At 40.0% G+C, this 27,938-nt stretch overlaps 2 protein-coding genes across 4 annotated transcripts in view; one reads left to right on the top strand and one right to left on the bottom strand.

The window, feature by feature from the left end:
* Positions 1–3,513: 3,513 nt before the first annotated feature.
* On the bottom strand, positions 3,514–9,686 carry TIMM21 (translocase of inner mitochondrial membrane 21). Its single transcript, XM_027798942.2, has 6 exons — positions 9,164–9,686; positions 7,862–7,924; positions 7,665–7,762; positions 6,243–6,316; positions 4,092–4,197; positions 3,514–4,000 (listed from the first exon to the last, which is right to left on the bottom strand). The coding sequence occupies exons 1-6, from the start codon at positions 9,444–9,446 to the stop codon at positions 3,908–3,910; spliced, it is 717 nt and encodes a 238-aa protein (XP_027654743.2). The 5' UTR covers positions 9,447–9,686; the 3' UTR covers positions 3,514–3,907.
* Positions 9,687–10,338: 652 nt separating this feature from the next.
* FBXO15 (F-box protein 15) overlaps positions 10,339–27,938 on the top strand; it is a 30,666-nt gene continuing 13,066 nt past the window's right edge. The window contains exons 1-8 of one of the 3 annotated variants that reach the window (XM_055705493.1): positions 10,339–10,528; positions 13,504–13,623; positions 15,477–15,581; positions 19,878–20,120; positions 20,376–20,585; positions 22,503–22,632; positions 24,977–25,059; positions 26,246–26,391. In XM_055705493.1, the coding sequence (XP_055561468.1) occupies positions 10,413–10,528; positions 13,504–13,623; positions 15,477–15,581; positions 19,878–20,120; positions 20,376–20,585; positions 22,503–22,632; positions 24,977–25,059; positions 26,246–26,391 (1,153 nt within the window). In that variant the 5' untranslated portion in view covers positions 10,339–10,412. The other 2 variants (XM_005431989.4, XM_055705494.1) reach the window with 2 other exon arrangements.

Raw genomic sequence — 27,938 nt, 5'->3', positions numbered from 1 at the left:
TATATATATATATATATATAACCATGATAGGATGTGCAATGCAGCTTCAGCAGAGGGTTGACTGCAGGCACCCTGAAAGGGCTCTGTACCCCCTCCCACCAGGCGGGAGACTGACTCACTTGCTATGTTCCTTGGACTCTAACAAAGGAAAAGTGGGTGAAACTTTAGTTAGAAAAGCGCAGTTTGCAGTTCCTGGAGAGAACTATTTTTCATTTATAATGGCAATTTTATTTTCCCAATTTTTAGAAGCAAAATATTATCCTGTGTCTCTAGTATTCTGCTATTTAAAAAGCAGGATGATATACAAAGATTATTTACATGTGATACACTCCACTGCAGCTTCTTCCCAGCCTGTGAGATGGGCTGTTAAAAGCATATGGAGGATGCCAGGATGGCTGCTACCCTGCTGCTTTGAGCAAGTGCACTCACCCACCTGCTTTCTTACAACTCCCCAGGAGAAAGATGAGTTTTGAAAATGACAAACAGTGCATGTAAGTACAGAATGAGAAACATTTTATTTATAACCCTGTCATATTTGGGGCTACCCTGACAAAATACAAGCTTGAAAGTAACTCCCTGAGTTGTTTCTCTGGGTTCTCTGGTTTCTTGAAATGCAATGCATAAACCAGAGGTTTGTACTTTGCTTTTAGACAGTCATGGCATCATGGAGAAATTGTGAAGGCCAGTTGCATTGTGGACAACCACATCCATCCGTGCTTTTCAAATTGTACTTGCGTCTCTTCCTTACTGCCAGTTTTAGTCTGTCTCCATTTTTCTCATATGGGTCTGGACTGGTTGCCAAAGGGCCAGACAGACTCATTATGTTGACTTTGCTAAGACTTCTTCTGACACCTGTAATTGTACCATTTATTTCCAGCTAGGGGGCACGACAGTGATGCCTGACAAAAATGCCAAAGTGTGACATGGGCACTTAGTGCAAGAACTTGCAGTACTGACAGCTTTACAAAGTGTTCTACTCTGGTGTCTCAAAGGGACTGACCAACCAGGAATCCAGCTTCCAAAGAGACAGTTCTTCCACACAACCCTTGAAATACATAATATTTCTGTGTATGTTAGGGAAGTCCTTGCTACTGAAAAAAATCTGTGAATAAATCTGGTTGCAAGTAATCAAATTCTCTGCCTTCTTAAACTGGAGCCAAACACACACATAAACCCCAATGGCCAATTCTTGCTGTTTTACCACAAGCCTGACGTAGAATTTCATGTACCTGCACTGCTGGAAAAACATCATTGTGAGGTCATCATCTTCTCCTTCCCATAAAGTTTCTAGTCCTGACAGTTTCTTCCTTCAGTGCAAACAAGACAAAAGCAAATCTAACAGCTGGCCTACATAATTTACCGCTGTGTCTATAATACCATTTACTACTGTACCTATACCATTTAAATAAACATATGTTTTTTACATCTTGCTTTAGGAAGTAGTCCTTTCTCCAGCAGTGAAGCCCACTGAAAACAAGGCACAGCTGGATTAAGAAAGCAAAGATGGGATGCAGAATTACAGGAAAAAACCTAGCCTGTCAGTTCTGTTGTTGACATGGAGGTTTACAATGGTTTTCAGGCAGCTTGATATGGTAGAAATTCCTAAAGGAAGGGCAAAACCAGTATTACTATTTTCTAGTTTAAACTGTGTATTTTTATATATTCTTGCTTTATAAAAGGTGAAGAATGATTACATTTGTTATCAAGGTATAGTGTGGGCTCAAGGCTGGTAATGTTAGTATTATAAACTTACAGAGCTTGCCGTGTTTATGGTGTGCTCTGACAAACATGATCCCTCCTGCACTCATGACAGAACTCTTGCAGGGGTGGTTTTCAGTAACCACTATGGTATGGCACATACTAGTGGTGGACTTGGCGGTGCTAGGTGAACAGTTGGACTTTATCGTCTTGAAGGTCTTTTCCAAACTAAATGACTCTGTGATTCTATTCTTACAGCAACTGGACATAAGCGGTGGCAGGTAAATGTGGTATGTAATGCTACCAGTCAGTACTGCAGCAGGTTGCAATGAAACAATGAGGGCCTCAGATACTTTCTTCTTTTATTTTACTGAGGTAAAAATCCATTAGGTTGGTTTGAAAAGTTGTTCTGAAACAAAAGTTTTGGCAAGTGTAACACTAGGAATTGGGAAAAGTCATAAGCATTAAGTCAAAATGTGTTATTTCCTACTGCTTTCAAGAAAACAATATGAACAATGGGAGTCAATTGCTTTCAGTATTTAAAGACACCTTTTCAGATGGACATTGATGATGTCAGTAACTGTAGGTAAAAGTTGATCAGTTACTTAATGGTGCTATCAAGTATTACAACAATTTCTCATACTTACAATAGGGAGCCACTAACACAGACCTCCATTGCTTTTGACTATGTGTAAAACTGTGGCCTTGTTAGTCTTAACAAGCCTCCATTCAGGGATGAAAGCGAGCAGACAAATTTATATCACTGCTGAAATTAATGGATATAATACCACTTTGGTCAATCGCAACTGATGTTCGAAGTTTGTAAAAATCCCTTTGGCCTACGCAGTAGAAGCTGGGTTTATTGTAATGCTTTGCAGTTTGACACAGATTGACATTGGTGGGTCCTCTGCTCACAGAACTGGGATGTTATGTGGGATTCCTCTTCATTAAATACTTTCAAACAATGGAAGAATCTGACTGAAGTCAAGGTTGTAGTGGTTAACACAGAGCAAAGTTATCCAGGCCTAACAACATACTATGTGTAGTTGTTACGATTATGCAAATGAGATTACTGGGATACAGAAAAGGATGGCGAAAGTCCAGTAAGATGTTACTAAAGGTCTTACATATGGCATTTGTGGCATTTTATGAGGGAATATTGTATGAGTTTTAGAACAGTCCAAATGTACCTTTAAATGAACTCATAATTAAGGCTTGATAACTGAACATCAGTGTATGCTTAAAGTAGGGATAATTCACTAGTAAACTAATATAAAAAGCTCATAATATATGATAGGTAACTACAGAAAAATGCATTAGTTGGTTTTTAAGAAAATGGTTAAGTGTAAGAAGCTAAAGCTTGAGATTTTTTGGTTGGTGCTGCTCAACAGATCAGCATGGCTGAGCCTGATTATTATTAATACACAGGCTTATGCTTGCTATCTGCCCTGTTGCACTAAGGAAGAAACCCAGGTGAGAAATCTGGTCAGGAGTTGAGCTTTTGAGTTTGGGTAAATCTACATGAATCTGATTCCCAGAAGATTTAGATTAGTTAATGCAAATTCTGTGGGCAGCGCCGAGCAGCTACACCACTGCAGAGCAGCATTGCTCACAGGAGTAGACAGTATTGCTGTTAATTTATTTAAAGAAAACAATAATGAAGTCCTTCTCTTCAGCCATCTGTCATGGATGTGTGTCTCCCCAGTTCCTATCCTTACATGCCTTTGGGCTAGATCTCCTTTGCATCACTACCATACATTCTTATTTTACCTTCTTATCTACAAAGGCATCCAGAATAAAAACAGTGAGTTTGGCTACACTTAAAATACCACTTTCTTTATTGCAGGGCTAGTGGGAAATCCAAAGGAAGACAAAAAAATTCCCACCCAAACATAACATCTTGGAAGACTGAGTTTTTAGGTGTGCAGAAGTATCATCCAGCATTAAAATATTTTTAATGAGCCATTATTTTCCTGTGTCGAAAGTATTTGCCCAAAGTGATGGCTCTAATACATTTCATTTGCTTAACTTCAGATCCTGTATCTGTAATTATGAAAGACCTTATCAGAGGCCCTGAGAGGCTACTTCCTGCAACACAACCCCCAAAGTTGCAAGATACAGTTGAGAACACCAAACAATTCATGTGTAGACTGGCTACACCAGTATCATCCAATACTCAATGAGATCAGGCAGCAACTTTGATCACTGGCTATCTGTTGTCTTCTATGACAATGGTTCTTCTAGGATAGGTGTCAACATCCACAAATATGTAGCGGACCTCAAATTTTCCTCTCTCAGGATTCTGTAAGGAAAACATTTCAAGCTGTTTTTTTCTCTTCGGTAGTTTAAATTCAAGACTAATCTTGTCAGCTATATCAAGCAATTGTAAATACCTCTTTGACTTCCACATGGACTGTTCCCTGCTTCCCTGATTCAGAGCCCTCAATATAGAACTTCAAACGCATGTGTTTCAGTCCATCCTTTACGTATTCAATGTGACTAAAAACAGCAAAACGAAATAAAAACACAATTCACCCAGACAGGATACATATTACATGCTAGTTAAACTTCAAATTCAAACTTCTTATTTAGAGGAGCTGCTTAACTATTTTTGTGAGAAAGTGTGTTCTAGTGCAGCCCTTATGTGTTCCTTCTTCTACTGCTGTTCCCAAGCTTTACTGTGACTGTAGAAGGACTAGTGGAGTTAAACTAATTAGCAGTTGAGGATTAACAGATGAAGTGCTTAAACATCCTCATCCCAGTTCTCCCCTCAAAACTCAATAGCCATCCCATGGCTGAGGATTCTGGAATTTCCTTGTATTTATTCTAAAGAACTGCCAGATTCAGAACCTGACATCTAGAAAGGAATGCCCGCATCACCAAGAATGCCAGGGTTTTTTTTTAAGGCACTTAAACTAAGTTACCAAGCCAAAACACACGAAGAATGTTTTGTCGACTTAATTGTCAGGTTGATTAAATCATATGAAAGCAAACAGTTTACTATATACTTTATCTATTTTGGCAGTAATTTTGTTTCTACTGAAGTTGTGTAACTTTGGCATTGATGGCAGATCTCCAACCTAAATGCTGATATTTAGACTGCAGTTAGGTTATGCTCAAGGATTAAATAAATAGAAAGGTCATGTCACTTTCAAGGTGACCAGTTCCAGAAACTAGTGGTCAAGCTAGAGTTCTGGTGCCAGTTCATGTTTCTGACTGAAATTACTAAATGCTGCATACTACCAAGCTCTTATTTCCACCAGTTATGCCCAGATACACACTATGAATTAAACTTGCAATACAATTTAAGGTGACATGATGGGTTACAGAAAACTAAGATAAATGAAGAGCCTTACTGCAGTAAATTCACATTCAAGGTGTTCATACACACACACAGGAAAATGTACATTTTTGAGACATTTAAGGTCATCCTTATACTGCAGACACACAACTCTACAATCTTACAAAGTCCTCAGCTCAAAAATTTATTTAAAATACTAGACTTTCAAAATTATGGAAATTAAATACTAGGAAAGCTGATAGTACATTTACTTATTTAGATAGTTTGTTTTACAGACAGATGCTTAAAATATTTTTGCAGAACCTCTTCTTTTGGCAGCTCCACTTTAAATACTTTTTCACAGAGTCTGGTGAAAAGATAAACTACTACCAGTAAATATCAACTTCCTCCAAAAAAAAAAATAATTCTCAGATTTAATGGTTCAAGTTGTGCATCTGGGCTTGTGTCCCATTCTGTATGAAACCTCCTTGAAAAATTTCATGTCCAAGAACCCAATAAAGACAAAGCCCCTATTAGGTTATAGTGCAGGGAAGATTATATTTTGTGGGAATTAGTTCTGTTGCTTCTCTCAAGAGAAGAATAATAAGTAGACACACTCACGAAAGGTTTAGGTGAACAGATGTTCTGTTAACGCAGTGAAGATGTGGCCTCAAGTACCCAAAAGGCAACACAAGAAATGGGCAGTCAATACTGCCTACCAGCTCAGGGCAAAATAGTCACTGCAGCGAATGCAACCTGTACAGTCAGACCCAGCCAAGCTTTAAATAGAGCAAGCTGTATTCTTGAAAGCCTGAAAGTTAGTACCTGCTGCTCTTTCTGACCTGATAAAAAAAATCCTCAAAAAACTCCCAAAGAACTATTTTTCAAAGAAAATTTTACTCTATTTGAGAGTTTCAGACTGTAAACTTCAGTCAGATGCCTGCTCCCCAGAGGCATGCCCAGGCCTCTGCACTACTCTCTTCACACTCATTCTATTTTTTAGAGACCACTTTTATGTTTACTGTGCCAACCACTGCTTGTTTTGAGGCACTGAGAATTGGCATTTTATATTGCATGTGCACTGTATTTAGTGGTATGTGCCACACAAGAGGTACTGCAAAAACCTGCCTTCATTTTCACTCAGAAGTGACAGGCTGCATCACATACAGTTCATTAATCTAGATCTAACTTCCTATGATGTGACCGAAAATGTCTTTTGCTGTGCAATAATTAGCATCTGTATGGGGCAAACACCAAAGGGCACCTGACAAGCTGTCGTCTTCCTCTTCTTGTTGCCTCCCCATAGCCTTTAATAGATTCACCAAAAACACCGATTATCTAAAAGAGAAAGAGTTTTGAGTTGTTAGAAGGTATCACATTCAGATATTCCAGTATCAGCTCACGACCCTGCTGTGAATGCATTTTCTTTCAACAAAATGCCTCTTTTGAGTCTGATGTGTCAACACTAGAAAAGCTTATGAAAGAAAAGCGTAAGGAAGATTCCTCTGTATTTGAGTGCTTTTCTTTACATCACATATTAAATGTCTAAAATAAATCCTACTAATATCTTCCATTTGGATTGTCTTCTGAGATTATGACATTTTAATCCCTCTTCTTACTATTTTATACTTTACTGACATTTTGTGTAAAAAGGAAAAAAAAAAGCATAAAGGATTTGCTCATGTCTCCTCCAAGAGAGTATGCTTCAAAGCTTAAAATGCAAATGCACTCCCCCTTCACATTATCTAACAAACACTACAGTTTAAGAAATTGAATTTTTCTTTTTTTCCAGATCTATAAAGCCAAACCAAATTAACCTAGTTTTAAACTTAAAAGGTGGTTATAAAGGAAAGGTGATTTTCATTGTGTAAGTACTGGATATGAGTTTTAATTCTACAAACGTGTTCCAAAGCAGTCTTCATTTTTTATTCTAGTGACAACTTGTTACTTCATTTTTAGGTTACATTCAGTGGCACCTGTGGCAACCTTGTTTGAAAGCTGTTCCATGTACTTTTTGTTTTGCCCGAAGCAGTGGTTTTCAGAATCTAGTTTTAGATTGATTTTTGTTTGCATCTAGCTATCTTATGTGACTGTGTGATCATATGACTGTTCTTTGTCTCTTTTCCTGTTAGCCACAGGAATGCCAACTGGGTTTCAAATGGAGAGTTTAAATTCCTGGATACATACGCAGTGCTTTACAGAATGACAGAACCCTAGTGAACTGTCACAACAGAAACTGTGGTGAGGAAAGGCAGCTGGCTAGATCTACAAAATTTAAGTGGGACAACTTGCGTCCCTGACCCACAGAACTGCTTAAGTACTACATTTAGTAGATACTCAGGTACAAGACTTTCTGTATGGGGACACAAGCACATGCTCTGAAGGGCAAACACTGTATGTGCATGAGTTGTTGTGCTGTGGTACATTCACTAAACTTGGCTTTTAGCAGGCTAATTCATTCAGGCTCAGTGCTTGAATTAACTTCTTCCTAATGTAGGCTCCAATTTGGAGCTGACCTATCTCTGGCCAGCTAAGAGCATAGACAGATCTGCTGGTGTTCACGTGCTAAGCACCACATGGGTGTTCCTGTAGCGTAGTTTGTAAGATTCCTTGTGGAAACTTTTGACTCCAAGAGAGACAGTAACTACTGAGAAACGTAAACTTATGACTAAGTTTCACAACCAACCTCAGGGTGAGATCTGCATTTCTCCAAGGCATCTCCGTAGATCTTACTTGGACTAGAAGAAGAGAAGAGCTCTTTAAAAATCACATAGAACAAACCACCTGTAATAGAAACAGCAGCAAAAGGAATTAAAACTAATCAAAACAGATGGAATTAATGAAAAGCATATTCTGATAAAGAATATGATTTTTAAAAATAACCTGTAACACCAATTCCAACAAGAACCACAATGAAATAGGTAAAGTCTCTTCCGGCTTCTTTCACTAAAATAGAAAACAACACAGGAGTTACAATCTTGGACAGCAAGACTTGCATAGCTTTCTTATAATAGATGCTCTTCTATTAAGTCTGCAGCTCAAATAACATTTTGGCAGAAGAAAAAAATCCAGTAACAGGTTCCATAATGCCTCATCACTAAAAGGGACAGAACATGGAATGTATCTTATGCTGTACAGGGCATGTTTGTATCTCTGTATTAAGCCTTATTATTTTCTGTTTTCCTACTAGATGTTTTCAAGACCCAGATTAGAACTTACTGCTACTTTTTGTGTACGAGACTTAGTTTTTTTAAGAACTAATGAGGTATTTAGTACTGCGGTAATTCAAGCTACCATGTAAACCCACAATCACTGCGGTCCTTACACAGAGAAAGGGAGAAGTAAAAATAAAAAGCATAAGCTTATAAATTGCACACAGACTGAAAATAACTGATTTTATGAATTTTCAATCAAGTGAACAATAAAAATGAGGGTTATTAGACCAAAATAGGTGTTTTATTTATTGAGATTGGTAACTGCAGTTTATCTGATTAGTTTTTATCTGTTTTGAACAAAAGCACTAGTAAAAGTGTCAGTATACACTCCAAAAAAAATATACTCGAAAGATTGTCTGTTACAACATATTTTTTGATAAGCTGGAGAGACTACTGATCTGTTTAAGCGATAAGGTGTGCCTTTCGGTGAAGTAAACTTTAATAACCATTTTTCCTGCAATCTTTTAATCCGTTGAAGGTGTTTTTCAGAAACCTTTTCAAAAGCACTTAGCATTTCTGAGGCTAATGATGTAGTAGCCACTTTTAACCGATGTGAATGAGACCAACCAAAGTGACTAGCGTCCTATGAAGAAACTAGTACCACATGTTAAGCTTTGACAGTTTTGCTGGAGATAGCCTTGTTTTGACAGGATTAAGGCAGGTCGCATGTGACAGGTTTTTCTTTTGAAAAGAAACATGAGAGCCTACTACATCTTATCCCTGATGTGCCTTAAACACTAAACAAGCTGTCAGGAAGGAGCCGCCTAATTTCTGTTCAGCTTGTGCAATACATACACGAAACGTTATCAACCGCTGCAAACGGTACGATGCGCAAGGGAAAGGGCTTGCTGGTTTTTCAGTTCCTGAGTTTCGGGGCTCTAAAATCTCCGCTGCAGCGGTAGCTTTCTCCGCGGCGGCCTCTCTGGGCAGCCCGGCGCTCCCGCTGCGGGGCCCCTGCGGCCCGCCTTACCTCTCTGCGCGGCGGACAGCAGCGGTTCCTCCCTCCGAGCCCTCTGCACGGACACCTGTTTGCCGCTACCGCCGGGTTTCTCAGCTCTCAGCCCCCCCGCCTGCGCCCCGATGCTCCGCCGGGCGGCCCGCAGCAGCAGGGCGGGCTCGCTGCGGGGGGCCTGGTGCCGCCACCTCAGGCAGGGGCAGGGCCCCGGCCCCAGCGGCGCCCAGCCGGGGGGAGCCCGCAGCCAACCGCCCAGGCAGCCCCGCAGCCCCGCCCGCACCAGGGAGGCGGGCAGCATGCCGCCGCACGGCGCCCGCGCTCCCTCGCGGAGACGCGGCGGAGGCAGCCGAGCTAAACGGAAAGTTCGTCCCGCTCGCCACCGCTCTCCCGGGGGACCCCTCGGGAAAGAGTCAGGGCCGCCGCCCGCCCCCAGCGCGGCTCTGCGGCCGGCGCTCCAGGACAGCGGCCCCCGCTACCCTTTACCCGCCGACCGCCATTGCCCTGGCGGAAACGTTGGCGGCGGAGGGAAGGAGAGCGGCAGCCGGCCCTGGGAGCGGTAGTTTGGGCGGGCTCCCTCTTGCGCCCGCCGCTAGGAGCGGCTCCTCGAAAGGCCACTACAGCGCCCGCCATGCCGAGCGCCGCCGCAGCCCGCCCTCAGGGGGCAGGACCCGCCGGCCGTTGAGCGGGGCGGGGCGGGCGGCCCCCGTCACCCTTTTTAAAGCTGTTTATTGATCTGGCACATACAGGTGCGCAAGAGCGAGGCAGGTGACGCTTCCGGGAATGGAGGCCAGAATACCTGAGAAGACCCTGCCCCGGCTTCCCGGGGACGGCGCACCAGCGCGGAGCTCGCCGTGGGGCGAGGAGGGGCGGAAAGCTGACGGGGCTCCTGGCGGGAGCTGCTGCGGTGCCCCCGGGTAGTAACGCTTTCCGTGTGCCCCGCACCGGGGCTGCTGGGGAGCGCAACGCCGCGGCGGCGGGCAGGGCCGGGGGGTGCTCGCCCCCTGAGGGCTGCCCTGCCCCGCCCCGCGCCCGCCCCGCTGGCAGCTCTCGGGGGAGGCGCTGTCCCTTCACCTACAAATAAACTTCCCCGGGGCGAACACAGAGCCCGGCAGGTTGCTCTTCTCTCGGGCGGCGACGTAGCTACGAGGAAGGCGGGGGGGGGGCGGCGGCGGCGGCTCCCCCGCGCCGCCCTTCCCGGGCCGCCCTTCCCGGGCCGGGTACCCCCCGCCCGGCACGAAGCCGCCGTCCCGCGGTAGGGCCGGCCATGGCGGCGGGCGGCGGCGGGGCTTTCCCTGGCGCCGCCGAGGTCGGGCCGTGGCGGCGTTTTGCCCCTGCTGCTGTCGCCGCCGCCCCTCGGCCCGGCCGTGCTGCCGAGCCCAGGTAATGGTCTCCCTGCCCGGCTTGAGGAGAGGCCGACGGCGGGCGTCGGGCGGGTAGCTGGGCTCTGCCCCCTGCAGCTGCCTGCCTGGCCTTTCTCGCCTTGTCCGTGGTGGGTGGTTTATTGTTTGTCCTTAACTCCCGAGGTTCCTTTGGGAGACCTCTTCCACCCGCCCCGATGGCTCCGTTTTCCAGCTGTAACCTTGCCGCAGCAGTGGCCCAGTCCCTCATGGCCCCGGCGCTCTCGGCCCTGGCCCTGTGGCGGGGGGTTGCCTGTAGCGGTGACAGGCCTTGTGACAAGGAGCGGGCCTTTCCTGCTGTGGGGAAGGTTAAATGCCCTGTTTCCTGTCTGGGTAGTGGGGCTTAAACTTGGGTATGTGCTTGAGCTTAGAGGAGCTAGTGTAATAAGCAGTAGCCTGTCTACAAATTACTAGCTAGCTTAGTGGCTAATGTATATGTATGTTCAGGGTAGTTAGGCCTTTGTAATGAATGGGAGGATTTCATTGTGGAAGGTGTGATTAGCTTAGCTCCTAGAGTACAGGTTCAGTTTCCAAAAATGTAAAGCACCAGTCTTGGAAACAAAATTGAGGAAGTATTTTTTTTTTTTCTTCCTGCTAACACATTTGTACAACCTTGAGTTTCATAGCTGTTTCATTCCCCCTGTTTTTTTAGCTTGTAAATGGCATGGATAATACCCACCTTTTAAAAAGATTTTGGAATTGTTAGCAGAGGGAAAGAAAAACAGACTTCAAAACGTTACTGTCATTTCTGTTTATCCCCCAGCTGTGCTTTCACTTTTGGAGGAGTAGACATGTTTTGTTACTACTTAAAACTTTCTCTATATTCTTTGAAATTGATTTGTTCCCTGACCAGCAAAAAAACAGTAGTCACGTTGTGAGTGCTACAGGGTATGAAGGTGAAAATACTGGTACAAAACTCAGTCCCGCAAGTTGAAAGCTAATGAAATAGCACTTGAGGTTGCGTTTCTAAGCAAGAGCATCTCAGTTGTTACTAGAAGCCTAAAAAGGGGAGTAAATGCCATCATTGATTTTTAACTCAGCCAGGCAAGGTTTGTCAAGGTGGTGTAAAAGCATATTGTTAATACTAATTTCAAGTCTTAGTACACACAATACCTGAAAAATAGTTTATGCAATGGGTTTGCTGCTGTTTCTTTATACCTTGAGAATATTTCTGTTTTGGAAGATGCAAAAACTTAGTACTTTTTTTGAATTGAAGCTTATATAGGTTACAATAGATACTAAGTCAAAGTTTTCAAGGGGTGTGTAGGCAACGTGTCACTTCAGAAATTCCTTCCCGGGATGAAGAGGGCAAGGAGCAGTTAAAAAAGAGAGCAAGGAATGAATACAGGCAATGCAGGTTATGCTTGGACCAGGTGAAGTGTGTTTTAAAACTCCAGGATCCAGTTCCTGATCTGAATTATTCCTGTACCTGGAATCTGTGTAGTCATGACACCATAGGGTATGGCCAAACTAGGTATTTTTTGTGCTTTCAGCATAGGTACAGAACAGAATAGCCTGGGACGTGGTGCCCAGAAAGATACAGAAGTGGTAGTTCTGCTGCTGTTGAATATGATTTGTGCCTCTAAATCCCTTTAATAGCTTCTAGAAAATGCAGTTTGTTACAGCCTCATCTAATCATCTAAGTATGCTTCTTAATAAGAGTAAAACATTTGCTTGACCTCCAGGACGTATTTGATATACAGTTACTTTTTTTGTGATTGTTAATTTTATTAGTCTTTCAGTGACTGGTACCCAAGCTGAAACGTGCATGTCTTTTTGTGTTACGTTTATAACAATTCCCAGTAAAACTTTAGGGATTTTTTTTTTTTTTTTTTTACATAGCACAGTTGATAATGTATGGCAGAGTTGTTATTTTCTTCTGATTTTTATTTTTGAGTATAAATCAATGTTAAATCAAGAGCAGTGTGTGTTAAATGTGCATGGTACCCGTGTACTTAAATATCATATTATTATTTTTTTTCCCTCAGCAGGGTTGGTTGGTTGATTAGAAACCCAGAGCTGGATTGGCCAGGTGTTGGAAAGTCAGCTGGCAATACAAACTCTCACTAATAGAGTATATGGGGAGCTCTGCCTGTTTGGTGGTATCAGTGGATGTGAAGTATAAGGATTTGATTAAGACTGAAACTCCATGTGAATATTTCTATGTGGTTTAATGATAGTATTTGTAATTACATCTTACAAAGTTCTTACTATCAGAAAACTTGGAAAATGTGGCCAGTTGGATTGCAAGATTTTGTGTTAGAAATATGCAAAGTTGCTTTCTTTAGTAAAAGTAATTTTGGTCCAAATTGTTATGTGTTAATGAGCAATAAAAACATTGATGCCCATCTTGCCTGTTGAACTAACACTTGTGGATTTATGAGTAAATTTAGCAGGGGAAAATCTGAAATGAGACTATACATTTGTTTCAAATATGATGCTGTTGTGTAGTTAAGGGAATTCTTTTTGAGCCTTGTCAGTTTTGAGGAAGTTTCAAGGTATTGTTTTATTTGATATCTTTTAATAGCTTAGCAAAGTCGGATGGATCAAAAATGTCTCTGGAGTGATGCTACAAAACAGGAGATTAGTCAGTGAGTTTGACTTACTGCAGGGGCCGATCTGGAGCTTGATTATGGTGGCTGCCGTGGTGCAGCTGTCTAAGGTTAATAGATCTCTGTTGGATTCAAGCTGATGTGGTGATGCAACACTATTCCCTTCTGACTACTGCAAGAGATTAATTCTAGGAGAGACACCTGTGAGTTTAAATCTGATAACTTCCTGATGTCAGGTATTTTAACTTGGAGACAATTGTTCAAATTTTTGAACTGATAATAGTAAGTTACCATATGATGTGTTCCTTGAATCTTGGCTCAGTTGAGACATGGTGTCTCGGTGTGCCGAATATGCATATTTATTCATTTTGTGATGATATGATTCCTAACAGCTTTTTATTTTTAGAAATAGGTCAAGGAGCTTTTCTGCCAGGCCTGGGAAATGTTCTGGAACAGTAAATGCTGGAATTAAAAGTCTGTATTTGACACCTTCCATAAAACCAAGACCTAATACGTGTATTGAGAGGTGAGTATGTCTTTAGTTTAGGAATAAGAGTGGAAGACCCCTTGAAGACTATAAGCCATCTTTTGGCTGCTTACAATTACTGTGTTCGTACCTTGGAGGTTTCAATTTCAGATGTTCTGAGTTGAAAAATTTGCTTTCCTGGCCTACTTGGTGACTCTGTGTTGACCTAATGTTTTCTGGCATGGTTCTCCCTTGCCTCCTCTCCTAAGTTCATATGAAGTATGTAGGTTTTACAAGTCATATGAAGCCTTCAACAATTGCTTTGCAAATCATGGGCTGGGTTGAGAATAACAATTTTTATTCTATTACTTCAATAAAAGTCAGTTTGGAATTAAGCTTTGGATGTTTCTCTTCATGCTTGTTGCTTTGTATAGAGAGGCTTAGGATGGTGGAGTGGAATGAGGGGGTTGGAATAAAGTGGCTGCTGCATATTTGCTGTGAGGTAAATGTTTCCATTTGGCAGTGAAAGGGTACTTTTGATATAATCATGAGTTGTTTTCTTGTTGAAAATTAGTTAATGCTTCTACAAAAAAATCTAAGAATATGTTACATGAAAGATTAACTTATTTTCTTTGTTTTCAACATTTTGTGGCTTCCTGTGTAATCGTTTCTCTGTTCTCCATTGGATGGCCAGTTCAATACCTAATACTGTTAGTTTATTGTGAAAGACAAGAGAAAAAAGAAAAAACAAGTCCTTTCAGCTTCATTCAAGGAAAATGAATATGGTCTGTTGAGAATTCTGAATCAAGCATATAATTTTAGCTAATATGCAGATTATAAAGGGATAATTTCCAAATTCTTGCTGGAATAAATGTACTAACTGCTTCGGGCTTACCGTGTTTCAGTTATTTTACATAATAACCATACAAGTTTTTGCATGGTTGCTTCTATGTTAGTGCAACTAAATTTCTGCGTTTTAATACAAACCTGGGAGTGCTGGCATTGTAACAATATAGCTTGAAAGCTATATGCTTCTGGAATAAAGTATTGTAAATCAGCAAGTGTTGTAAATGACACAGTAGTAAATGGACAAGAGGCACAGTTGAGGTATTGACTTTCACAGCACCTTATATTTTCAGTGGTGATTTTGATGTTACCATACTCTCATGCTCCAACATGTTAGTGTATAAAAAGCATGTTTTTTAATTTCTGTGCACTTACCAGATCCTACTGGAAGGGTATGAGGTTTCTGGCTGTTAATACAAAAATCACGGTGGCCTATCTCCAGGTTATGTTGTGCTTGTTGTACTTAGGCTAGCACCTGTATTTCAGGCAGCCTTACAGATGCACAGAAACATTAATGTTCTCAAGATGCCACTTAGCCCTTATTTTGAAATTCACTACATCTTTCTGTTGATGTAAATGAAAACCATATGACACCCCTAAACACACATAGTTTGAAGATTTTGATGAGGTAGGGTGTGATCTCAATGTTTTGCCAGGACATTTCTGTCCTGGTGCATCCTGAGACCTGACACTACACTCAGGAGAGTGACTATACATGGTTTTGGCGAATGCTGGTGGTTATGAACTAAAAGTTAGTCATGGTACTAGCAGTGAGAAACTGAAGTTGAATGAGGTAGTTTCATGTCAAACTGGGTTAAAGTTAACAAAGTTTAATGAAAATGCAAATCTGTAACTTTTCATGTAATTGTGCTGTGCTACTTGAATAGCTTGGTGTGAATTGCTTTAATTAATGTCTTCTAATGGAGACACAAATCAGAAACCAAACTGCATATTTACAAGCTGAGAAAAGTTTTGTTTTGCTCTGGTTTGGAATAAAAATTCTTTGCCATTGTCATTTCTGGAGTTTTCAGGCAAGTCTAACAGTATTTCTTTCTCTTGTTTTCCAGCATGCCATCAGAAATGCTGACGAAGATATTTTCCTATTTGGATGCTGTGTCCCTGTTGTCTGTTGGTTGTGTGAATAAGCACTTCTATCATCTAGCCAATGACAAGTAAGGAAGAGGAAAGCACGGGCACTAGTCTTAATCATGCAGCAGTTCAGTGTACCTGAGTTATGAGTCTTTCTAATTTAGTTTCACTGATGCCAGAGCAGTGATGCATGCACCTACTGGCAGTTACTGTGTTGGAAGCGTACTGCATAGCTCACAGTGCGATGTGTTGTATGGAATTCTAACTGTGCAAGCCCTGTTAAGTTTAATGGGGGTTACAAGGTGAAAACTCAATAGTGTGTTTTGAAATGTTGCTATTAGCATTTATTTTGTTGTAAAATTTGCATATATTAGTTTGTATTCACATGCACCTGCACAAGCTTTTTTGGTTTGGGCAATCCTTAGTGGTGTGTAGCTGATAGCTTTGTAGAATTGTCATAGCTTTCATAATTTTGAAGTCCTGCTTGCTTAGCTCTTTCATCAGGTTTTTGCAGAGCGCTTGATTTAGTCAAGGGGTTTAATAATGGGTTTTATTTGCTGCTCTTTCTGTCGGATTTTGGTGGCTTCTAAATGGAAACAAAAGGGGCAAAGATAAATACTGATGTGTTTTTTTATAAGTGATTGCTTATACAGAGTTCACAAATTGCTCCTACCAGTATCATGACAATTTTGTGGAAGGATCAAGAGGAGAGACCTTGGCTGGTATGCAATAACTAGGATGTCTGTGTACCCTTTTATCCTAGGATTCTACTGCATTAGTGTTGTTTAAATGAGAAAATGTCTTCCTATGTAGGAAGTAGCTGCATCTGGTATTCATCCATTTCTTATTTATTTGACAGAGCTTGTACACTGAATCAATTAACACTGGCATTGACACCTTTAGAACTGATGAATTTAAAGGGAAGGCCACAAAGAAAATTTTATTTTTTGAGGCTGTTAGCAAGTGCATGTAAATAAAAACTGTGTAGTTGACACAAATTATATATCTTAATATGTGTTTTCCACTTAAGGATAGTAATGTAGGATAAAATTGTGGCTGTTCAAGGGAAGCTGGTTTGTCTGTCCCAGTCTCAACAATGTCTGTTTTCATTTTCTAATCTCAACAGAGATTACTGTATGTGCACAAATGGGATTTGAAGAAGAGATACTTTCCCTTATCTAGGAGATTGACTGGTTCAGTGGGACTAGGTCAGTGCTCCCTGCTGGATTTCCATGGACCTTTTCGAGACTCTGAATCTTGCAGTGAATTAATAGACGTTTTAACTGAAGTCCCTGCGTATCTCTGGCAAATCTGATCTTTGTTAGGCAGAGTGTCTTTTTGGGGATATTTCTGTTGTTCTGGATTTACAGGATGCTATCCTTGATGCAACAGGGCCATCAGCCTTTCATTGTGATATATCTGTGCTGTCTAATGCAGTGCTTTGTTTTTGGACTCTTCACAGAATGTCTGCACTTTAGCAATTCCTTGGCACTGATGTCTTCAACGTAACTGTTGAAGGCAGGGAAATTTTTCTGACCCACCTTTCTGCACCCTCCTTGCCCCAGTGTGTGGTATTATTCCAGCCTTCCTGTCATGCAGTAGGGGAAGCTCGCATAGGTGGTCTGTCTGAAAGCGTGAGTATTTGATCACCAGCAGAAAATGCCTGTATAGGAGGAAATGAGAAGCCAGAACACAGGGGAAGATCTTTTTGCCTGGCCCAGATGTTTTTGCTGTTGTGGTGAAGTGATGATTGACAGTGGTGCTTGTGTGATTCTGGCATTTGAGTTAGCAGTAAAAGCTTGGGTTGGCTTCTTGTAACAACATCTAATAGGCCTTGAGATTAACATTATACTTAACGCTTTGAAGCATGAATGGCGCATATTCTATGGAAGGGGCAAATGGTTCCCTGTTGGATGCCTTTTTGATTTGTCTGCCCTGAATTTTTTGAAAGTTTAGGGTGAAGGGGCAGTGATACCTCCCTAAATATTTGTTATTCCAAGTCACCCCAGTTTTTCTCCTCTGCCTCCCTGCCCTGACTGAATTTTTGAGCTTCTGGAACTGATTTCTCATCTGGTTGCCTAATGTTGTTTTGGGAGAGGAAGAAGCAATATGTAACAGAATGAGGAAAAGGGTGGTGGGTATTGGTGGCAAGTCTGTCTTCATTCAGCTTGCATTGCCTGAGACTGTACCTTCAACACGCAGGAAATGCCTACTACTAACCCCTGTCTTTTCAGCGTCTTGCAGCCAGAGACTGAGTACCTGCCCTTGAAAGAAAGGATGTCTGTCTTGGGAAGGGATTTCTAGTTAACAGGAGAGGGTTATAGGAGGACATCTTACTGGACTTTTTAGGCTGAATAGGACCAGTTGGATGATGCGCAACTCAGTTTCCCCTAAAGATGGTGTATCAAGGACATCTCTGCTTTTATCATCCTGCAATTCTTAGCTGCTTTGGAGTTAAATGAGAAATTCTTCCCTCCATCAGAAATGTTCTATACTATCTGATAACTGGGTTGTCTTTTCTGGTCTCAAAATTGAAGTGTCGTAAGTCTTTGTTTTACTTGTGGGATTGTTCTTCATGTTCCCCCCCCCCCCCCCCCCCCCTCAATTTTGGTGAAAGGAAAGTCAGAAGCTCATGTTGACTATGAATCCCCCTTTACTAGTCATAGAGGCATATGGGTCTGTGTGTTTTTAAACAGCTTTGACTCAGAAAATATCAGTGGGAGATTGTACATATATCTGCAGAGCAGCAGGCTGGAAGGTTTTTGCAGAATTCCTGAGTATGTTTCTATCATAACAAAGAGCTTGGCTCTCAATATGTGGGGATTTATTCTCAGCAGCTGATGAAGTAAGAGTATTTTTCATGGCTAGGAGGCAGTGTGGGATGGATTCAGTCCTTGAATGCTTTAATGCTTTAAGGGGGAGAAAAATGCATTACAAAGCATGTTAGCGTAAGTTTGCCTGGAGATGAGTGAGGACTGGTAAAGGTAATCTTGTTGATAAATGGTAGAGAATTTCTCTTGAGAATTTGTTTCTGTTGCTATTAATTTTCTTCAGCGCAGTTACGTAGACTATGTGGTTAGCACTTTAAAATTGGTAAACATACCGGAAACCTTTATTTACAGATTGTTGTTTGAATTCTTGTAACCTCTTGTACTCAGTATTCCGTGAACTGTCCTAGAGGTACTGGAGTGTGGGAGGCAGAAAGGTGACCTCATATTTTTCCTAACAGGAAAGGGTTGAACCCATCATTCCTGTTGTGTGTTTCTTTGATGTCTTCAAAAAGACATGTCTTCTTCAAGCTCTTCAAAAGAGAGTGCAGAAGAGATTGATATGGCAGTGGTACTACCACTAAACATAGGTAATTGTCCTCCACCCTGCTTTGAGCTGCATCTGTGTGAGAAACTTGGAGTCCAGTTTGCCTCTGTTGAGTAAGAGGTATTAAAGAACTTTCCACTAGCTGATTTAGTGTGAGGAGAATGCATCATTGCTTTGGGGTGGAATTTTCAAAACTCACTGCTTAGCCTTAAGCAGTTTTCACTTAAGTCACTGAGTATGGCTGTGCTGTCTCAGAGCTTCAACCTGGATCCTGTATTTTCAGGAAGACAAGCAAGACTTACCTTTTCTTTGTTTCCTCACGATAGCTTTCTCTCAGATATCTACTGTTTTGTTTTGTTGTGTTTTAATCTGCTTCAGTGAGTGTCTGTGAAGGAAGTAGTACCATATGGGGAAGGAGGGCTTTTTGAAAAGTGCATACTCTAGGCTGCTGTTGAGAGGTGTAAAACGGTGGGAAGTTCCCAATATCTTACTTTTTGGAGCACTAGTCGAACATTTTGTGTATATGTAATTGAGATGCTTATCAACCTATTGTAAAAACTGACTGAATAACTTTTTCCCCCTCCTGTAGTAAAGCAGGAAGTCATTAAGTGGATCTCATTTGGTATGTATAATCCAGAACAAGAAATGTGTTCAGAGATTCCATATTCTTTGAGATAACCTAGTAAGCCCATGAGAAATGCTGGCATCTAGCATCTGTTGGTTCCTGAGCCTTCATGTTTGCACCAGGGAAACTGACCTCATATGACTTGTTGGAAGGTCAAAATAGGGAAAGTGTACAACTGCACCTCAGCATTTTTTGGACTAGTACCTAGGTGGCTATAATTTCTGGTCTTCTATAAACTTAGATTTAGATCGAGCCCAGTTTGCAGATAATCTAGGACTTTTTATTTTTCTGCTAACATGCTCAGGTAGCTGAGACATGCATATAATTAATATTTATTTATAATAAATATTTATATTTAATATAATTAATATTAACATGCATATAGTTAAGTAACTATTCTTGCAATTTATACAATTTTCCTCTTTAAATTTATTTTCAGTGGAATCTGGCTGAAAATCTATTCAAGTTGTTTTCAACCAAAAAGGACAATTCGGGAAATGAAGTCTGAACAGACAGAAACTGTTTCATTGGGCTGTACTGTTCTACATGATAGAAAACCTGGGTACTGGAAGAAAGAATACATCTTCAAACAAATAGCTGCTGTCAAAACTAGAGTAATGCAACTTGTTAAACCTGTAGATTCTTATACAGGTGTTCCATGTAAAGCCAAAGAAGCTATAAAGTAAGAAATACCTTGTCACAGATTATGTTTACTTGAGAACAATGTACAGAGTATGAACAGCTTTGGAAATGCTGGGAGGGATATGGAAATGTGTATCATAATGAGAAGAAACAATGATAGTTTATAATGACCTAGCCTGAGAAACATAAATAGCAGTTAGTAGAAATTTAAAAATTCTGTTGGAAGCATATAAGTTTTGTCACTTGGAGAATTTTTTTTAAACATTTCTCTCCCCTCTCAATTTCTAAATAACAGAGCTTCTGGCTTGAGTTGGATAATTGTTCTAAAGGACAAAAATGGAAAGGAACATGTAATGGAGAAGGCAGACCTATCATTTAAAGACACATCTGTTGCTATACTTTGGTATGGTACAAATTGGCCATGCTTAGACATCCTGTCAACCCTAAAACTATTCGGACTTATGCCATTGCTTCCTGACCAAAGCAGAGCTCCCAGGAAGAATGGGTGAGTTTTTTTTACAGAGGATTTTTGAGGTTTTTTTGGTGCAACTGGTTGATTATGTGGCTGTAGGAGCTATCTAACCTTGGTTTGACTTAACAAGTTTCTCCTTTCTTAGAAAGCCTCTCTGTAGCGTTTCTTCCGAAGTATATGTCCTTCTCTTCATTGGTAGAATTTTTTAGCAAGAAATAGTTATAATCCAGCAAGCTATGATGTTAATTCATAAGTTAATGTCACTTCTAGCATGCAAGACACAGACTGATAGGTCCTGCTTTGGAAAGTTGAATCTGAGGCATAGATACAAATAAACAAAACAAACATGTAAATCTAGCACAATTTAATGTGAGACATTTAGATTGGAACAGTTAATGTTTAGATGGCTGCAATTGAATAATCTATGTTACTAATGTTTATTTTTTCCTGTCTGATAGGTGTGTATGTGAATTTAGGGAACTTGTGACTGTGTGTACAATATAAGTATGTGCATATAAAAAAAAAAACTAGTCCACAGCACAATGTGTGATAGCTGTTGTTCTGTAAATTAAGTACATACAATATTTTTCTGGCATTATATTCTGATAAAGGATGTTTAATTTAGAAGTGTGTGTTTGAGGTGTGTATGTATTTTGTTGCTGTCAAGGGATTTTCCATATGCCTGTGTCCTATGAGTCATTTTAGTATATGCAGTATCACCTACATGCTTCTTACACAAAACCCCTTGCAGCAGAGCTCTGAAAAGAGAGAATTGTTTTTCACTTACAAAATGGTGGTTCCTCAAGCAGAAGCGAATTATTTGCCTAAAAAAACCCCAACAAACCAAAACCGAAATCAAGAGAAGCCTTTTGTGTAAAGTCAGCTGAACAAATCTTGCAGTTAAATTACGTGGGAAATGTAGTTGTTTTACCAAGATGATGATTCATATATAGAAAATAGTAAAAGAAAACTTGCAGGCAGTTAGTGTATTTGTTTCACAAACTGTTAGTTGTTAGAGCTTGTGAATACACATGAATGTAATGATTTCACTAATACCAGAATGTTAAGACTATAAGGAGCTAGTGGAGGGACTTTGGGAAAGTCCCTTTGTTTATACCAGCTTGATTTACTTAAAGATGGAAAGGGTTGATGTCCCATCCCTGCCCCAAATCTTACAGTTCAAGGTAATGCATCAGTTGCTGTCTTGTATATGATGTGTATAATGGTAGGTGATACTACTGTGATACTTTTGGGGTATCTAGGAACAGTTTTGAATACAGTAAGAGCTTAAAGTCTGCAAAGGGTTTTAGAAAGCATTATTTCTCCATTCTGAAAAGGTAACGCAGACGCTGCTTTCTGCTCTTCTTTATGCATCGTTAGCCAGTAAGAATACCTGTGAACTATGCACTTTTTGTTAAAGGGTATTATGTAGCTAAATTGTTTTAATTACAGGCAAAATCTAGAAATAATTTTCTGAAAGCTTCTGTTAGAGGAAGCTTTCTGGTTTTAATTTATTATATGTACAGTTTGATCCTTTCCTTGGAATTTTGCTTCTGTGGAGGAAGAATTTACCTACTTAATAGCTTGCTTCATACTGAAAAATGTTCAGTGATTCAATCTAGTACCAACATAGTATTAAAAGCAAATGATAAAGTAATTCTATGGCTATTTGGAAATATTGGGCAAGCATTTCATTTTTTCTTTTAAGTGGTATATCAAGCCACTCTATGGTGGCTTTTGTTTCTTTTCTTGCTAGGTGTTGAGATCCTGCTAGTATGCCGTATTTGGAAGTAAAGTTTATGACTGTGTGTGCTGTGCTGAATGCTTTCAAAGCAGTTTTCATCATGTGTTGTTGGTCAGACTAAAGAGTTAAAGATGAAATTAGGCTGAACTTTCACAAAAATAAGGAGACATAGTCTTGTTGCTGTATTTCGTATGTTCTTTTCAAAGACCTCGTCGACGTTCCTTCGTTGCTGAGTACCATCTTGCTAACCTGACTGAAAGTAGTGTAGCAATTGGTGCTGATAAACTTGTCCAGCTCTTCAGCCTGAATCCAGGACTCCTAGTAGGAGTCTGGAAGGTAAGATAACATTTTCTTTCAGTACTTTAGTATGACTTGAAGAATCAGATTCTTTTGCCTTGTAGTTTGGAGTTTTTGGAGTGTTTGGGGCTTTGGGGATTTTTTTTTCATCTTAATTTAGTCTTTGGATTTTGAAAGAACTTGTTCACCTTAACAACAGAAAAATCCAGGTGGGGACAGCTAGTTGATGAATGATTATATTCTAAAGAGCTGTGGCAGGAGTGTCTGTAATTTTCAAAAAATCCACTTAAAAGAACAGTTATGTGACAGATACCGTACTGATCTTTTTTGTTTGTTCTGCTGTATTTATTTTACAGTCTTCACATGCCAAAGTTTGATATCCTAAAGACGTTTTAAATAGAACAGTTTGAGGAGAGGTGTGCTTCTTCCCCCAACTCATGCCTTGCCCGGTCGCCATTGCTGGAAGTGATGAATTCCCACAAGGCAACTTTGCTAGTAGTTTCCTTTAATTTACATCACTAGATAGTCATATCCTGCTGCAGCTGTAGGAATGCTGTAAATGGGGCGCTTTCAGGGATATTCAGTTCTTGGTATTAAGTGTCTAAGTGAAGTGGCTAGCTTCTGTATGCTGTGTGTAGTGATGAATGTCTTTCAAGAGCAGTGTGGAACACTGGAAATAGGCTTCCAGAGCACCTAACCATATGCAACTTCAGACAGACACCAAGGTCGCAGTGTGTATTGAAGTACAAGGATCTAGATTCCTTTAGAGCAGAAGTCTACTTCAGATGTTCTGCTTTTGGGCTGAATTCAGAGGTGGCAGCCCTTTCTTCCTCCCCCAGCTATGTTAATGACATAGACCTACATTGTTTGGCACTGGCAAGGGACTTCCCTCAGGGACTCTGGGAACAGTTGCTCTAAGCTGCGTCTCATTTTCAGCTGGAAACTTTGGCTACCTCAATGTGCACAATCACCAGAATTGTTTAAACGACAGAAGGGATATATGTTTCACCCTTTACTTAAAAGGGTCCATTTTCTAGAAATCTTGAGACTGGCTGACCTACATGAGCCTATTATGGGTTGTCTCAGTCTATGAAAAGCTCCAATAAGTGAGTAGCCATTTCATTTTTATCTTCAGAAGTTCAGTAGATTGGTGTTCCAGTGTTGGTGTATCTGGTCTTGCTAGCACATTACCCCTTACCATGCTTGGAAGGAAAACTCTTTCAGCACCTGGAAATGGTTCAATTGTAACTACATTTCACAGAGTTTTGAAGCATAGTGTGCCTCAGTCTACTGTATTTTTCCTGCTTAATTTTTTCTGAACAGCTGTTCTTATCATCTCTGTGGGCAGAGTAATGTTAGGCAGTTATCTGTAGATGGGTGTAATATTGCAGATGCTACACATCTTGTTTTTTCACACATAGCTCAGCTGTGTAACAGAAATTGTTGATGCTAGTAGTTTTGACAACCAAGGACAGATTATGTGGGCCTTCTGGTATTTGAATAGAGAAAGACTGTATGTGTTTCGTAAATTTTTGTCATTGTATTTTTTATAGCTGTAATTTTGCACTACAAAAGTACAGGCGTAGCTAAAAGAAAAATATAAAAAATCAAGTAGAGGTTACAACTTTGTTTGGTAACCCAGAGAGATGAAAACAATAGTTGCCCGCTTTTAAGGACAGTAATAAACTGCTGGCAGTGAGTAATGTTGCTGTTGACTTACATGTTTGCAAATGTAGGACTTAAATGCATTTTTCTTGGGGGGGTGAGGAGCTCAAATCCTAGCAGTTTGTCTTCTTGAAGTAAATAGATACCGTTACCTCTGTCTAATTCTCACACTGAGCTCTGAAATTTTCTTTGAGCTATATAGGCCTATAGAAAGAGTGGCTTATCAGTACGTGATCTGGTGAAGACATCTGGCGTTTTACTTTGAAATTGAGTGTTTCTTTTGAATAGCTCTGTATTCCTCACTGATGTTAGTCCTCTTTCCTGGTAGTTCCTTAAATATGAGCATAAGCTTGCTGTTTAGGTGTTTAGTTGCTGGGAGTAAGCTGACCCTTTGTAGATGTCCATTTTAAAGTGGTAGGTAGAAGCTAGAGAAGCATGGATTGCGGCGGATAACTTTTGCCCTGGCATAGCTATTTTCCTTTCCCTTTCCCCATAATATAGAGATGCCGTGATCTTTTACAAACATTCTGTACTCTTGTGAAAAGACAGTGGCAGTTATAGGAGTCTTAAGTGTTAAAGTAAACCATTATTAACATTATTACGGTAACTGCCAGAGTAATAAGCAGCAGCATTTGTCTATGAATTTTAACGCTCAGGAAGACCTTGTGGGGAAAAAATATTCTAGATGAAAACACATCTACTTTAATTAAATTTTCAGGACAAAAATGAAATTGCTTTTGTTCTGGTGAGTCTTCATTATCATCAACTTCTTGAGAGAAGCACTTTGGGTTCTGCTACTGTGTAAGTGTTGGTTTCTCCTTTGTGGTTAATAAAGGTAACCTTTTGAATAAAGTCTGTGAGTTTTACAGTTAAAATTGGCTTCTGGTTAGAAGTTTATATTTAGGCAGTAATTATTTTTGTTTAATACAAACAATAGTAACTTTATACAAAGTTGTAGAAGTATTTTCATACTAAAATGTTGCCATTGTTATGATATTAAGGAGACAATTTAGTCACAAGTGTACTAGTGCTTGATGTATTGAGCAAGTTCAAAGTATAGTGCCCATATGTTCTTCCTTTTCACAAGTACTTTTTAATTCCTTCTTCCTATCTGAAAGACCTAGAAAAGAGGGAGACATTTGAGGCAGTAGGAAACTAATCTTCAGCTGTGTAAGAGGGGAGAGAAAAATTCTAGTCAACTGTTAAGGTGCCTGCATTTATCTTTCAGTCCTATTGAAAAACTAGGTGAATTTCCTGTGAAGTATCTGTGTATATTGCGGTGTATAATATAATATCTGTTTATACACTGTAAATTGTTTTAAAAGAGAGTTTTTTAGCTTTAGAGGATGATTCTGGGGATTTATTTTCCCTCCAGCTTACCTCCTCAGCTTTCTGCTCAGATACTGTTGTATCTACTGCTAGTCTTATGTGCCTTCTATAACTCAGTATAGCTCTTTTCACACAGAAGGTGAAGCTTAACACTGTCTCTCTTGCTACCAAATAGGATGCTATGTAGAAGCTGCTCAGTTGCCTCAGGTGTTTGGGCTCTTATGCTCATTTGTGTGCGGTAGTTTATCTTCTAGGTTAAACACAGACACAATTATTCATTAACTGTTATTCCAGATAAGTCCATAGCTAGTTGGCTTTTAGATTTATTTTTTTGTATGTATATGCGTGTATGTGTAAACAAGTCCATATTTTTGAGTTTAACAGATGTACCTTTTAAAGTTGACTGCCATATTCTCTGCGTTTGGCTAGGCTGGCTAGCTGATTAGAGGTATTAGACAGCTGAAAAGAAATATGATGAACTAGAGATGTTTGATTTTCAAAAACATTAGTAAAGAAGAGAAGTTGTATCTTCTAATAATTTTTTTCCCCTTCTTACAACCTCTCCTAAGATGATAGTCTCAGTGTAAGGCTATTTAGCATATCTCTTTCTATTAAGTAATTCCCACTTGCTTAATTCTGTTGTTGGTTTTTTTTTAAGTCAATATGACCCTCCACCTAGTGAACCTGTATTGGATGATGTGGATCCAGAATATGGACTGCATGGCTACAATATGCATCTAGATATCCATGGTGGGAGCTGCACCTACCTGTGTGAAAAATTCAGGAGCCTCTTCTGCAGAAGAGGTAGAATTGACAGAACAGTAACGTCTGTTTTTAAAATGATCCCTGCTATTATGTTTTCTCTATTATATCCAATATCTCTGTTTTAAGGAGAGAAATTGAAATGGATTTTTAAGAGTAAGCTATCTTTTTGTTCGTTGTGTGGTTTTTTTAATATCAGCATGGTGTGTTGTACGGTGTCATAAGCTTGCTCTATATGAAAGTCTATCTGCTGTTACATTGACACAGTGTCAGGCCTGAGATGGTAAATTCTGCAGATTGTCAGGATATTTTTGTTCAGCTCAGTGCTGAGTTAGTAATGCAGTGGCACAGTTTTTGGTGCAGGTTGATACTCATTCCACTTGTATACTATAAGAGAGAGTGATTTTGTCCTCATAAAGTTTGGAGACCTTTTCCAGTAAAATTCTTCTCAAATATACTTTAGGTGCATTGGCATATTAATTATTTAAATATACTTGTAAAAGATACTGTGAAGTTTAAGATTTATAGCTTATATTTAGGCTAACTTAAGGTTGCCTATTCTGACATTCTTTCATTGTGTAATAAAAAATTTTGGTGACTGTTTTTAACTGCTACTTTTTTTCAGTTCTTAGCATTTCTTTTAATGAGACATGATTGACTGTCCTTGCTGTTCATGTACAGCCCAATTTCATAATTGTAGTAGAGTTTTGCAAAATATATGGGCAATCTCTCTTGACTTAACTTCACACAACCTGGCCTACAGCTACACAGCTGTCTTTCTGTCAGCAGAGACAGATTTAAAACATTAAACTTCAAATTAAACAATTAAAATCAAACACTGCAGAATTTTTCTGGTAACAGTACTGATGAGCTTTCTGTTGATTTCAGAAAATACTGTTTTTGAAGACAGTAGAGGGCACTGTTATCAGGCTTCAGTGCTTTTACAGTGTTAGAACAAATTCCCCTAGGACAATTTTTTTTTTTTTTTTTTAAATTTGTCTTTGATGACTTCAGGAACTGTCGTTTGGACTGTAGCCTTGTGCACAGTGTAGAGTGTTTTAGTCCTCTGAATTTGGAACATGCATGTTTCCAGATTCCCAAAAAGCTCCAAGTTTTAAATAGAGTAATAGGGTAAAACTTCAGTGAAATTCTATCCGTGTAGAAACTCTCCTGAGGTATTTGTTTAATACAGAAGTCCTCTTTATAGCCTCTTTTTTTTTTTTTCCCGCTGCAAATTGGCCAGAGGGTTGGGGTTTTGGTTTTGGGTGGGTTTTTTTTGAAAAAAATTTTTTTTTCAGTTGGATGTCCTGCTTTGTGTTCTAAAATGGTAATTGTATGCTCCTAGCAATACAGCTGTACAAGAGAAAGCAGTATGTGGCACACTTTCTTTGTTGATACCCCTTTTTGCCACTTAGAAGCTACTTCTGTTAAAGATTAAGCTGATGTTTATGCAAATTGTAGCAAATGTCCAGGAGCTACAGTCATGATGCCGTCTCCCTTTGCTAGTTAGAGAATCTGTTTTATGGTCACGAGTGTTTTCTGAAATGTTTTGGTTTTATGTCCTTTAGCAGTATGACAGCAGCTAGATT

The sequence above is a fragment of the Falco cherrug genome, chromosome 3 (assembly GCF_023634085.1).
Source record: "Falco cherrug isolate bFalChe1 chromosome 3, bFalChe1.pri, whole genome shotgun sequence".
NCBI lineage: Eukaryota > Metazoa > Chordata > Aves > Falconiformes > Falconidae > Falco > Falco cherrug.
This window is presented reverse-complemented; position numbering and strand designations above follow the sequence as displayed.

What these genes read in the sequence shown, in the direction of transcription:
- TIMM21 (XM_027798942.2), bottom strand. Translation starts at nt 9,446, where the DNA reads ATGCTGCCCGCCTCCCTGGTGCGGGCGGGGCTGCGGGGCTGCCTGGGC. An exon ending in TGTTGGAATTGGTGTTACAG is followed by an intron (nt 7,763 to 7,861) that starts GTTATTTTTAAA and finishes TTTCTATTACAG; the next exon opens with GTGGTTTGTTCTATGTGATT. An exon ending in TCCATGTGGAAGTCAAAGAG is followed by an intron (nt 4,001 to 4,091) that starts GTATTTACAATT and finishes TTTTCCTTACAG; the next exon opens with AATCCTGAGAGAGGAAAATT.